This window comes from Oreochromis niloticus, linkage group LG5 (genome assembly GCF_001858045.2).
Source record: "Oreochromis niloticus isolate F11D_XX linkage group LG5, O_niloticus_UMD_NMBU, whole genome shotgun sequence".
In the NCBI taxonomy this organism is placed as follows: domain Eukaryota; kingdom Metazoa; phylum Chordata; class Actinopteri; order Cichliformes; family Cichlidae; genus Oreochromis; species Oreochromis niloticus.
The window spans coordinates 22441842-22455274 of record NC_031970.2 but is presented as its reverse complement, the minus strand read 5'-3'; the positions used below and the strand labels follow the sequence as shown (position 1 = coordinate 22455274).

At 40.2% G+C, this 13433-nt stretch overlaps 1 protein-coding gene across 1 annotated transcript in view; it reads left to right on the top strand.

Moving 5' to 3' along the window:
- The window catches only part of tex264a (testis expressed 264, ER-phagy receptor a), a 73750-nt gene that overhangs the window by 7960 nt on the left and 52357 nt on the right, over positions 1–13433 (top strand). Inside the window, exon 2 of the mRNA XM_003441285.5 lies at positions 4870–5091. Coding sequence (XP_003441333.1) covers positions 4870–5091 — 222 coding nt within the window. The remainder of the gene's footprint in view (positions 1–4869; positions 5092–13433) is intronic.

Below are 13433 nucleotides of genomic sequence, written 5' to 3'. Positions count from 1 at the left end.
GTCATACTTCACTGGGGACACTGATCTGAAGATGGCATAGTGCTTTAAAGAGGGTCCAAATTTTCAGATTTGTTGGCTGCAGTGCAATAAAAGGACCTTGTACTATCACAGCCTCTTTAACTCCGTTCTGTCACGATGGCAAAACCCAGTTTGCCAACAAGAGCATGAAGGGCAAACATGTCGCATTTGGCTCTAAGTCTTATCATTTTTCAGCACTAATTTCAGTGACACTACTTAGTTTTGTGCTGTAGCAAACTTGACATGAAATAAGAATGATGTATTTATTTATTTAAATCATTGTTTCACAGCTCATAGCTGTGCTGCTATGTTGCCTTTACAGGGTTTATATAGCTTATTTAAAAACCGAGCAATGTTAGTCACTCCTTCCCTCTTAGTTTACATTTTAGATTTACATTTTGGTGAGTGGAAGCTTTCCAGTTTTGTCTTAATGACTGTGGTGGTAATCCTGGATTAAGCAGAGCATGGCATGCTTATTGTGATCCTTTGTTTTATGCTGCAGCAAGGTAGAGAGTTGTCTCCTTGGTGTATTTGTCCCCAGTCCTCCCTAACCTGCTGACACTTCAGAAATGACCAATTACAAAGCGCCCCGCACTGGAAACAGTGCATACAAAGCACTGAAGGCCAGGAGGCTAGAGATGCGGGGCTAAGAGCAAGCAAGATGAAGAAAGTAAATCCTCATTACGTGTCTGCTAATAAAAAATTACCTCTCTCAGCTGTGCTTTTGTATTGTTGGAGAGCACTCATCCATCAAAAAAGAACCCTTGTAGCCTCAAGCAAAGAATTGCTTTTGAAATTACTTTGTCTCTCAACTGGTCCTTAGAGAGCTGGCTTATATGTACAAAACAACTGGCAAATTAAAGGAAAACCTGAAACCTTGACCTCTACCGTGAAGGGATCCAATAGCGCTTTTACCCCTTAGAGGACATTCTCTCGTTGGGAGAGTTTAGCCACACTCATCCCCTTAGCAAGAAAATCAGGGAAAATCAATAAAGAGTAGTTATGGCTGATAATGCTCATGTTATGCTGAAAGATCTATATCTATCTATAAGCCTATATCGATAGCTGCACACACATAAAAACTCACACATTTACAAGCCACTTTTAAGTAAATTGGGTTTCTACAGCTCGGTACCGAAACATAATATATCTTTCCAAGGTAAAAGCACCACAGTCTTGCCATTATCTACCGCTTTGCTTTTCACTCCCGCCAATCAAAAAGCCACAGTCGGCGTTTCCTCAGCTACCTGTGAGAAATGGTCTTTCAAAAACACAGCTTTGGCAGTGTGGACGGAGGTGAAGAGTTTCTGCCTTTCGGACATTTGAACAGCTGTGGCGGAGAAGCCAAGACAAGTCAAGTACATGGAGTGGTGTTACTCTCCCTCTCCTAATTGCCTGTAGTTTCTGGGGTGTGTTATCTGAAGGGAAGCAGAGATGAGATGCAGTCAGAGCTGCTGTTTGTTCTTGTTGCTGTGTGGGATGTGAATGATAGCTAGAGCCCTGAATGATATCATTAGTGAACTACTGGTTTGGCTAGCACTCTAGTCTATCAGTGCAGAGAGCATGAGAGATGGCGAGATATAAGACGCTGAAGAAAGGCCGTACGTGGGAGGGGTGTTGTTATCCCTTCTGTGTTTGAATGGCTATTGTTTTGTCTTATCATAAACCACCAGTGTTGACAGGGAGTAGCTTTGTACAGAAGCCGTGCTGACAGCCCATACATTTGATGCATCCATGTAGGACAGAGGGCGATGCAGGCCAATCCCTGCACATAAATCCATTTGGATAGAGGAGAGACGCTACAGAGGAAATCATGTTCACACGACACATCGATTAATGCTCTTTTATTCATCTAATTTTTAATTTAATATATTTTTTAAGCTATAATTAATGTTTTACTTATCTGAAGAGTTTCATTTACTGCACCACATAAAATTGGGAAAAAAGGTTGTTTGCACTTTTCATTATCTCACCTTGTTGGAGGTGTTATTTTTGTAGTTTGTGTGCATGACTGTTTCTTTTTTGCTTACATTTGGCATCTTCATAAATCGTTTGTGGCTGTGGACAAGAGTACTTCTGCACACGGACGATCTTATGTCCACTTTCATGTGCCTATGTTAAGGAGTTTTTTTTGTATCGTCTTTATGGTGCAGAGATTTACTGAATGATTTTAAAAACCAAGTGAAGATAAGGTTCTTGGAAAATCACCCAATGGTTAGAATCACCTTATATTTCAGGACAAACTAACAATAGTTAAAAGGATTTTACTAAAAGCCACAAAGAGAAATTCACATGGTCACACTTGATAGATTTTGCTCTAGATAGAGTCCACCTGCTGTCTGCAGTAGAAGTTGTGATGGCAAGCCTATTTTTAAAGTTTTGACTATGGACTGACAGACTAGTGTTGTTATGCTTGAAAACATGCTGTAGCTGGCAAAAAAAAAAATGTTACAAGCTCCTTTTTGTCCAAATAATTTCAAGAAAGAGAAACTGCACACTGACAAAACCCTAAACCCAGCAACAGCTGCTGTGTTACAGCTTCTTGAGCCATCAGAATATTTGTTGGTTGTCAATCTGCAGGTACTAAAGGGAGAGCATGGTTCCTAGTGTCAGTGTTTTTGCTTTTGTGCCAGTAATATGTGGTAACTAGTAATTACATTCCTTCATATGTTACTAGGCTTTTAAATAGATATGTGTACATGGTTACATTGTTGCGACAATTCACTGTGATGTTGCTAACGCAGGCATTGTGACTCCCTGTGTTTGCGGTGACTCATTGCTTCGTTGTAAATAGATCTAGTGTATCTCACGCTGCCATGTATGAATAATTCCCTGTCAAAAGCAGGTGATCTATGTTCTCTGAATCACCACTGAACATGGTGTCATGTGACAGTAAAGATTATCTGCTCATCCCAAACAGACGTGTCAGTCATTATTACATGGTACATGCATGCGAGCGGCACCCATGGTTGAGGGATGGTTGAGGGGTCTGTGTGTTGAAATATATTTATCTCACCCAACCAAAAATGCTGAATTACAACACAAAAGCTGCTGCATGAACAAAGTAAGACAGCAGCGATGGCGCAGTGTAGTAGCAGTGTGGTCAAAAAATAGCTCCGAATGTGAGAAGTGAAATGGAAAAGAAGAGGACGTTGTGGTGTTGAGACGTGATAATTATGCAAGGATGCCAGGGACATGAAGATGAGTGTCTTCCATCTGTGCCCCCTCGGTGCCAGCCCTCCACAGACATCCACTGTCACAGAGCAGAAACCAGCAGCAGGTCTTAAACACTATACTGTTTTTTTGCTTTGTTTTTTTTTGCATGTTTTAACCCATTTGATAGGAGTTACTTAAACTTACTTGTGAAACTTGAACTTACTTGCAAATCCTGCTTTTCTCATCAGCTTTCTGGATTTCACTGTGTTATGAAAGTCACATGGCAGCAATTTAAAATGCCCTTGAATCGGGTAATTTCCCACAGTGAATATTCTATTTTGTATCCAGTTGTTTTGACATAACATTATTTATGTGTCTCTGCAAGTTATTTTTATACTGTACAGGAATTAATGGGAACCATTAGAATTGCACTCATTCTAAAGAGCCTGTTTGTTGTTCTGCATAAAATTTCCCGCAGTAAGACAGCATCATCATTATTGGCAGTTTCCTCATGTCTAGGAATTTTAATCTAAACTACAACTTATTTTACACATGGCTGAAAACTTAGACTCGGGCATCTAAAATACAGTGACAACGCTCATCAAAAAAGGGCAGTTAATATAAAATCTACTGGGGAAAAAAACCCCCAAACTGGTATGGCCCTTTAACCACAGCTCCCACTCTCCTTCTGCAGCAGACAGACTGCAAACCGTTTACAAGCGGATGTGAGTGGGAGATCCGTTGTCAGATCCTTTTCTGACTGACAGCTCACTCAGTGTTTGTTCCTGTGCTTATCTCACATCTGCATGCGGACATGTGGGCACATTAAGAGACATAATGTTGGCAGAAAGGCCTTTAAGTGAGGGAGATCATACCATCCTGTCAGTTTGTGTCTGCTCTCCTCAAATGTCATAAGACAAGACAGACAGTCTCTGCCAGTTCTAGGGGTGATGTTCTGTAGCTGAACCTAGAAATATTACAATATTACTCATCAAATTGATTGTATAATATTTTCAGAATTCAGAGGAAGTAAATTAGCTGTGTGGAGAGCCCTGTTATTAATAAATGCTTTTCATGTAAGACAAAACATCCTATTTAGTTATCACTTGAAATATTTCAAATCATTTTTGCATGTAGCCCGGTATAAAAATAAGATATCTTGCCCACGTTATGGGCATCGTTTTTAGCACATATACAATTTGGACTGCCGTGTATGTGATCTGGCTTTTGGATATCTGGAGTAAGATGTTCACCGGAGCTGGCAGCCCTCTGTCCAGAGACACTTCGGGCTATATGAAGGTGCAACGTCTCAACATGTTTCAGTCAAATGGCTTCTATTTTTACTTGCACACGTGTGTAGTTTTGTGTTGATGCAGCATTAATCCCAACATACAGATTGCATCCTCCAACTTGCTCCCTTTCACTGCACTGGGCCTCTTCATATACTTTAAAGCACTGCTTGTAATAATCGTAATATATCACAAAATATTGACCTTTTGTTTTTTACTCAGCTAAGAAAAAGTCGTCTATGTGAGCGTGGCTGATTAATACCAACCCTGAGATCAGTTGTTTTTTGTCTTTCGTCCAGCTGAAACCTCACGACTTCTTACTCCTTCTACACTAAAGGGCTTGAAATGGGGTTGAACATGCATCATATGCTGTATATTCACTTTTTCTCTCTCTCTGTGCACTCAGAGGCCACCAGAGAAGTGCCGCTACGTGGTGGGCAGCATCCTGTGTGAGGGTGAAGAGAAGCCAAATGAAGATCTGCAGAAGCTGTATGAGAAGTTTGGCTTCAACGTGTTTTCTATGCCAGACGTGAGCCATGCTGTGACCACCAGCTTTCCTTGCACCACCCCTCTGTCCCACGTACTCGGGCCTTACAGGGTGTACCCCAGAATTGCTTCCTACATTGAGGTACATACTCTTTGAAACTTTTTAAACAGAAGTATTGGGTTGAGATCGGTCTAAGGCCTGGCAGGTATAGCTACATTTAGCTACTATATTTAGCTAGCATTCTTAGTGAGCCTTGTTTTCTCATTGGATCTAAACAATGTGAATGCCATATGTTTACAGGTTGTTTATATTACTTCATTCATGCACTCTTCCACATATAGTGTATCATCATATGAACAAGAGAAGCAGGAGTTTTCTTCCATTTTTCTCTTGTGGTTTTGTCTGTCATTTTTTTCTGCTTGCTGCTTGTAAAAAGTTCCCCGCCATGTGTCGTTTAATTCATCACATGAGCAGATGAGGTCTTCAAATCAGATTCAGACTAGATGAAATAGTAGAAAATGAAGGTACATATGAGTCCTCCAAGCCCATATGCTTGCCTCCATTTCCTCAGGACAGGCCTCAAAAAGCTATTGACATTTGCTTATGACATTTACACACATGGTTTCATTTAGGGGCGTCCCGTCGCATGAATAATGCTCCTTGTGTAATTTTGTGTGTAGGGAGGCTCGCATGCATGTGCCTGCTTCCGTGTCTGATCATCTGTTTATTTAATCTTCTGTCTTTTCACAGGAGTTGAAACCCCCCCCCCCCCACTATTTTTAGACAGAAAATGCATTATTATATTTGAAAAAAAAGCTCGATCTTTGTGACATTTAGTGTTTCAGAGTGGAACAAACCACCTTTCTCAAATTTGTGACGATGTGTGACAGAAAACTAGTTCACAAAAAAACTGATTTAGTGTAAGAGGCCTCACACTCGAGTGCAGAAATTCAGTGGTTTGGCTCTAATTCTGTGAACCTTTTATGCTTTATCTGTAAACTGCAGTTTTTGAATTGACAACACAAAGCCATTAAATGATCAGCATGTAGAAGTAAATGGTACCATTATGCCATCACAGTAGTGCCTTACTGCATTCAGTCCTTCATCTGTTATTGTGTTCAGGAAAATGGGTGCGAGGACTGTCCACTGGCTATATCAGCTCAGCCACCACATCAAAAGCTGTCTGTTGTAGGCACAGCTATTTCTCACTTTTTATATTGTTGTCTGTCATCCTGGCCTTCTCTTTAATGTTTCAATTATTGGTACTGAAATAATTTGAATGTTTTTTCTTAGCTATACACTATATGAGGTGGAATGTGAAATTTGCCTGTATACAATGTCTACATTAATTCGTAGTTCTGTCTTGCCATGTAACTCCTCTGATGCATGCAGTATAATCTCCTGCTCTTTCTTTTTACCTGCTCTGTCACAGCACAGCTGAATTAAGTGTTAGGGGTTGCAAGAGTAATGACAGAAAAATGAGGGGGGTAAGTTAAAAATCACAAAAAATATATATATTAATATGTCATATTTTCCAAGTATGTAGTTTGAAGCTGACCCTGGTTGGGGTGACTAGGAACAACTTTAGCCATTATACTAATATACAGTCTAACCTTATGATCTTTGACAAGTTTTGTACAGGTTTTTTTAGTGTATGTGGCGCTCTATGAGCTGTAACACCCGATTCTTAGAGGCAGGACAAACTGTAATATGTGCACTGACACAGAATAAATGGTCTAAAGTCAAAGCCACTGCATCCCTAAATGTTAAAATCTAGTAGTAGTTACGTAATCATAGCTAGTGTCAGTGTGCGTTTCTTGTGAGCTTGCAGCTGTGTCTTTTATGCTGGGATCCGTTTTCACTCTCACACACTTGTGTGTATGTGTGCGAGACAGAAATGCTTAGTCCGTCAGTTGACCTGAGTGCTGCGACAGGTTGTTTAGGAGCTTCCTCTGTGGGCTAATAACACCCACTGACAAGAGCACTATGCATACTAGCTGCAGCAAGGCTCATGAATAATGGAATATGGTTTAGCGTGGCTTGGTCTAAGGGGAAGGTATGTGAATGTATTAGAAATGTATACATATATGTAGGATGAATGGAGTAGATGTGTAGTATGAGGGAGTTTGAAAGAAGCGTAGGACTTGTGTGACACAGTTTTGCACAAACCGTACATATTCTTTCTACTAAATGTTTGTGCTAGTCTGTGTATAAATGATTAAAAGAATTTTTCTCCAACTGCATCTAAAGACAAGCCTGGAGAGAATGGTGAAAAGCTAAACAGAAAGTGGGCCATGAAAATCAAAACAATAAACACCAAGCCTCAAAAAGGGTCTCTATAATCCTCATATTTGTATAATAATAATTATATACTCTTTTTCTTACATTACTCAAAACAGCGACACTGTTGAGATTGTGGAGCAGAGACGGGTGACGTAGACTCAGTATCTGAGAGTGTTTGGAGAGCGTGAGAGTGTTTTCTCAGGGATTTTAGTAAACCTACTGGCTTCTTGTAATGCTTCTGCTATCTGTGAGCAGGTTAAGTGCCTAACTGCCCTTTTGGACCTGAGCACTTTCTTTGTGTGTCCAGCCACGGGGCAGACTGAAACAATAACTCAGGCTGGGAATTTGGCTCCATTCCATTCCACTTAGGCTGTGTGTTATTTAGGACTGTCACCACAACAGATTGGCTCTATCTGATTAAAAGAATTCACTTTAATCGTGTTAGTGGATGTGTAGTGTAGATTATTAAAAAGTATAAAAGAATAGTGCTGTTGATAAGCTTTGTCTCACCCTCAAAATAAAAGGTGTAACCATAATAATACAAAAGCTGTACAAGAACTGGGCAATGAGACAGTTGGGAGGATTATTCATTCTCCATCTGTTTCTCTCACCTCCACTCTTGACTTCACCATCTATTATGCTATTGCTGAAGAAGAAAAGAGCTTGCATGCATGCATTCACATGACGTCCACAGCCGCGCCCGGTGAGAACATACAGTCTATAGGAAAACACGAGAGAGCTACAGCTGATGTGTGGACTCTGAGAGGTCGGGCAGCTCATTCCTGCTTTTGTAATATTGCTGCTCACATTCATGGCAGGATAAAACAACCCTTAGGCCACCGTGAAATTTCCCTGGTGCTCCTGACTGCCAGTCAGCCACTTGTCTTCTATCCACAAAGCGTAACAGTATTTAAACTATGTAAAGGAGGAGATATATCTTCAGCGTGTGCTGGTTTGACTATTAAAAGCAAATTAAAATGTCAGTGAATTTGTCATATTAGATTAATGCCTGAGGTCTTGGCCATGTATGCTTAATATCACTTCAAATGAAAGCAATGATTGAACAGGTAAGACAGCAGGACTGGTATTTTCTCTGAGTTATAAAAACGCCAGTGTTGAAAGAAAAGGAAAAATTAGAGGACAAAGGAGTAGCTGTCACGCTGCATTAAAGGATTGAGCAAGCCCAGGACCTACAGAATCAAAGCGAACAATCACTGTGCTGTTATTTTGGTGTTCGCCCCAGAAAAAAAACTGTAATAGTCCCCGTGAGCAGAAACGAGATGAGATGCTGATAGCCCCCGTCCATTTACCAATCCATTTATCTGAATCAAGCTTAAACATCATAAAAGCATCTTTCCCCTCATTTCCCTCTATAGTGTGTCATAGGATGATGTTGTATGCCCTGCAGGTGCCTCAACAATTAAAAGAAATACATTTATAAACATCCTGAAATATCCTGCATTTGTATCATCCGAGGTTTGTGACTGTATACGAATGCAGTCTATCTTAACCCATAAGAACCCACGTTTTTATGGGTGTCACCCTCCTTTTACAGATTGAAGAAAGTTCCTGTTAAAGTTTCAGCAATGATATAGTTTTCTTGACCGTGAAAATATGTCTGGGCTTTTATGGGTTAATTTTGCTTCATAGGTTACTTAGATCATACTTAAAGATAAGATATGTTTTATATAGAGAAGAGGGGAAATCGTAAACAGTGCAGACTAACAAATCATTGCCAACAAATATACTGTAAGCGGAACTGGGAAAGCTTAAATCTTTATCAGCATTAAAGCTCAATTTCCTTGTGTTTCACAGTAGTGCCTGGAAGGAAAGTCTAAGCAATTTAGCACTGTCACAAAGATAAATAACTGGAATATTGTTTTGAGCTCAGCCTGAATTAGAATTGTGCATCAAAGCCCACAGCCCACAGTTTGAGGAGTATGGGTCTGTAGTGATGACAGGTCGGCAACAGTTGAAGCTAATAACTTGAGGGGCCAGCTCTGTGTGTCACGGGGACATGAGCTGTCCAGAAGCAGCTGTGAAGACCTGCTAAGTGCGATCTAATATGAAGCCTGCTCCCATTTCTTCATTTTCTGTATGACTTCGGTAACTCACTCTGCAGTGGACGGTGGAAGTCCACACAATGCAGAACTGACCAGAAATGTTTAAAAGAAGAAGCCGATTGCAAGTTCAGACAATCTAATATGATCTTAAAAAGATAAACGCTTTGTAGCTTGATGGGTCAGAAAACTGCAGTTTGCAAACTTCTAACTGGACAGCGGTCAGAAGCGGATATTCGATTCAGGACTTCCTGTTCCACATCCCAGTTATTGTTTATGAATGCGGACACATTTTAAAAACCTAAATGAACTAATTAACCTAAATTTAATAAACCTAAATTAAACGTATATTAGGAGAAATCCTCATCCTTCATTATTTGTCATGAAAGTAAAAAACAAAAACTGAACATTCCAGCCCTGATCAATTTTAAAGTACACCAAGTCTATCATTGATGTCATTAGTTTAAAATTGTAAAAGTAAAATAAAAATATTTGCAATGTAAAGTTTTTTGTTTTTTTTTTTTCTTTTCTTACTTAAAAATAACATATAAATTACGGGCAATATGTAAATCTTCTCAGAGGAGATGAGCAGCTTCTCTATATCATAATACTCAGATTGTTGTTCACAAAACATCTGATAATGTCACCCAAGGTTCTGCAATGTTGTCTTCTTAATAGTATGAATAATTGATCTATAAATAATGAAATGAGTTGCAGCTCAGACTGTGTCTTCCACTGCACTGATGTCGAAGTGTTGCTGTTAATCGCTGGTAAAATCCTCACTGTTTTCACCTTTTTAAGTTAGTGACGCCCTTCATGCTCTACCAGCGCACAGTGTTGATTCCTCACCTTCATTCTGCTCATGGTTTATTCACCAGCCACTCTTCCTCATCCTCTTTGATCTTATTATTTGCTGAATTAAATATAGAAATTTTGCTTTGGTTGTCCACAACATCTATATTTCATGCAATGGCTTGATTAGAGGTTATCCAGAGGAACTGTGCTGATTTCAGGTGTATCCACAGAGTAAACAACTGAAGTGCCCTTCGCTCTGGTTAGATGGTTCTGTGGGTGAATATAAATGTGTCTGTTCAGTCACAGCCAGCCATTGTTTTTGCAACCACTTTATGCTTTAGAAGTATGCTTTTGCTTTGAGGTTTTTCTTTCATCAAAGTCAGAATTGTTTTGGCTTCTAGAAAACGCAGAGATATCTGTTCTTAACATATCTTTCTTGTCTGTTTGTCTGTAGTCAGTGTTTGTGCCTTGTACCAGCCATGTACCCCTCGCGTGCAGCTGAAAAACTACATGCTGTCTGTCAGGCAGCATGATGGTGAATGGGAATTGAACACAGTTAGAGAATGAGTGGCCGTCTCTTCTACATTACTGTTTTGCCTCATGTTGTGTGTGTGTGTGTGTGTGTGTGTGGTGGACTTAAGGGTCTTGTCTTTCAACCTTTTTGTAATGTTTCTCTTTCTTTTTTTCCCAAAACATGCACATAGTTTGCTGAAATGGTGCTCGTTGAACTCCGTTTGGTTCTGGTTTTGTTTTCTGACTTTGTCACACCAATCCACAGCAATACACATAAACCCACGAGTGTAGTAATGATATTCTTAAATCAAGCCACCTTGTTAAAAAGCCAGTTATTTTCTACAAAGTCAGGTAGAGGAATCCTCCCACTTACTGCCCCCATCCCAGCATGTCTGAATATCAAGCTTTGTAGTAGAGCCTTTTTTTTTCTCCCGGTACTTAGATGACAAAGCTGTGTTCAGGTACATGTTTAAGGGCTGAATTGTTATGCAGATACCTACTCGTTTTTGCTTTGTTCTACAGTATATTGTATATAGCCCGGACCCCCTGGGAATGTAGGCACTATAGCTTTTCAAAGGTGCTTTGGTTGTTTGCATATAAGGATATCTGATTAGTGCTGTTTTGCTTTTTGCTTTGCCCAACACTCCCCATTTGTGTCACTGTGTAAAGTATGTGATATGCAGTGGGCGCAATATACTAATATGCTTTCCTTGGTTTGTGTGTGATATATATATATGATACAGAGTATTTGCCATAAGAAAAGAAAGGAACTGCGCATACTGCATGAAAATTAAGCGAGCAGAGAAATACTATATTAGGAGTTTGGCAATTTTAAATTACTTTTCCTACATACCCAAGTGAGATAAATGTACAGATGTCTTATGAAAGTAAGTACCTTTACTGACTTTATGAATTTATCTGGGATCAGAAAACAGCTCTTGAGCATATGGCGATTTAAAACTGCAGGCCAGGAAATAAAAACAAAACAAAACAACCAAAAACATACCAGAGTTTGATCCACTGAGAGAAACCCTTATTAGAAAGACTATTATTTTTTTTCCCTCTTACAGTACAGTGTACAAGGGTGGAAGGTGGAAGTGGGACCTACAACCACAGTTTGTCATTAAATCTTTGACTGTAATTTGTCCTTTAAATATCCCACATTGTATTTTTTTTCTTTGGGCTTATTCCTACAGTGATTATTAACTCAGGAGTGTGTATTGTTTACAAAACAGGTTGATTAGTTTAATTATTTTAAATAGCGCTAATATGTGTCTCTGTGTAAAGATGATTTACCTAATTAAAGATATATGTGTTAGTTTGAGTTAAGAAAATGGGTGCGACAGTATTGGTGGGGCATGACCATCTAGAGTCACTACCTATGACAGATTTATACTTTTATTTATAATTATCCATCCATCCATTCGCGTCTGCTTATCTTTTTCAGGGTCACGGGGGGGGCGCTGGAGCCTATCCCAGCTGTCTTAGGGCGAGAGGCAGGGTACACCCTGGACAGGTTCCCAGTCTGTCGCAGGGCTAATACATAGACTGAAACAACCATTCACACTCACACCTATGGGCAATTAAGTGTTTCCAGTTAACCTAACCCCACTAACTGCATGTCTTTGGACTTTGGGAGGAAGCTGGAGTACCCGGAGTGAACCCACACAAACATGGGGAGAACATGCAAACACAGAAAGCCCCTGGCCTGATGGTGGAATTGAACTCAGGACCTTGTTGCTATGAGGCAACAGTGCACCACGTCACCGTGTATGGTGGCATAGAGGTTTTATATTTGTAAAAAAACACACAAATGCAGTTGCTGCACTCAGTGCAGAGACAAAATGTTGCTAACTATCACCAGACATCACAAGACTTAACAGTTTTAAAGTGAACCTCTCTTTACTCTTTTTGTCTGGCACTGAGAACTTTGCACCAGCCCAAAGGGAAATGGAGGCGGGGAGAAGGCGTGGCAGCATCGCCCCTACTTTGATCCTCTTCAGCCCCTCTACATCTTTAATGCCTCCGAGGCTCAAGGCGTAGACTCCCTTAACTGCTCTCTGTCCAACGATTTCTGCGTGGGATGGTGCAGAAAAACAGGGGTTGTGGCAGCGATGCCATCAAAGTGCAGAAAGCAAGAGTGAGAGTCAATAAGTAATGTGTGAGTTTGCGAGCACGCATTTGTCTCAGTGACTGATTGCCGGGGAGCTTGGTGAAAATTTGAGTTGGCGGAGGAATATGCCTGTCTGCTTTTTCTGTGAATGTGTCTGTGTGCTTTAAGATGCAGGTCGTGGTGAGAGCAAGATAAAGCTCCTTCATTATTAATGCTGTCATTCCTCAGCATTGTTCTCTGCATTACATTTTATTGGCTAACACCAGGTTCTCGATTCTTGAGGGCTCTCAGAAATAATAACCTTGGAAGAACAGAAAGCATCGAGCCAAGAGGTGGAGGCCTGACCTGCAAGGCTACATATTATATGTTTACAATTAATATGGCTGTTATTCCTTCAGTTTGCCATTTGACAGTCTGCAGAGGGAACACTTGGCTGTAGATGCACAAAGCTATATTTAGACTCCAATGACGCCGATGGCAGTTTCATCAGTTTTTCCCCCCCTCTTTCTTTCCTACAAAGTCTGGGCATGATGCTCTGAAGCTCAGTGTACACACTGGGCTCTGCCTAAAATTTCATATAATGCCTGCTTTCTTGTTTGCTCTGCCGAGCTTTCAGAGAATAACAGCACTTCTGTAATTCACTTATTTTCTGTTTTTCACACAGAGCCGTGCACTTGTTTACATCTACGGTAAATCACATCTAATGCTTAACCTATTTA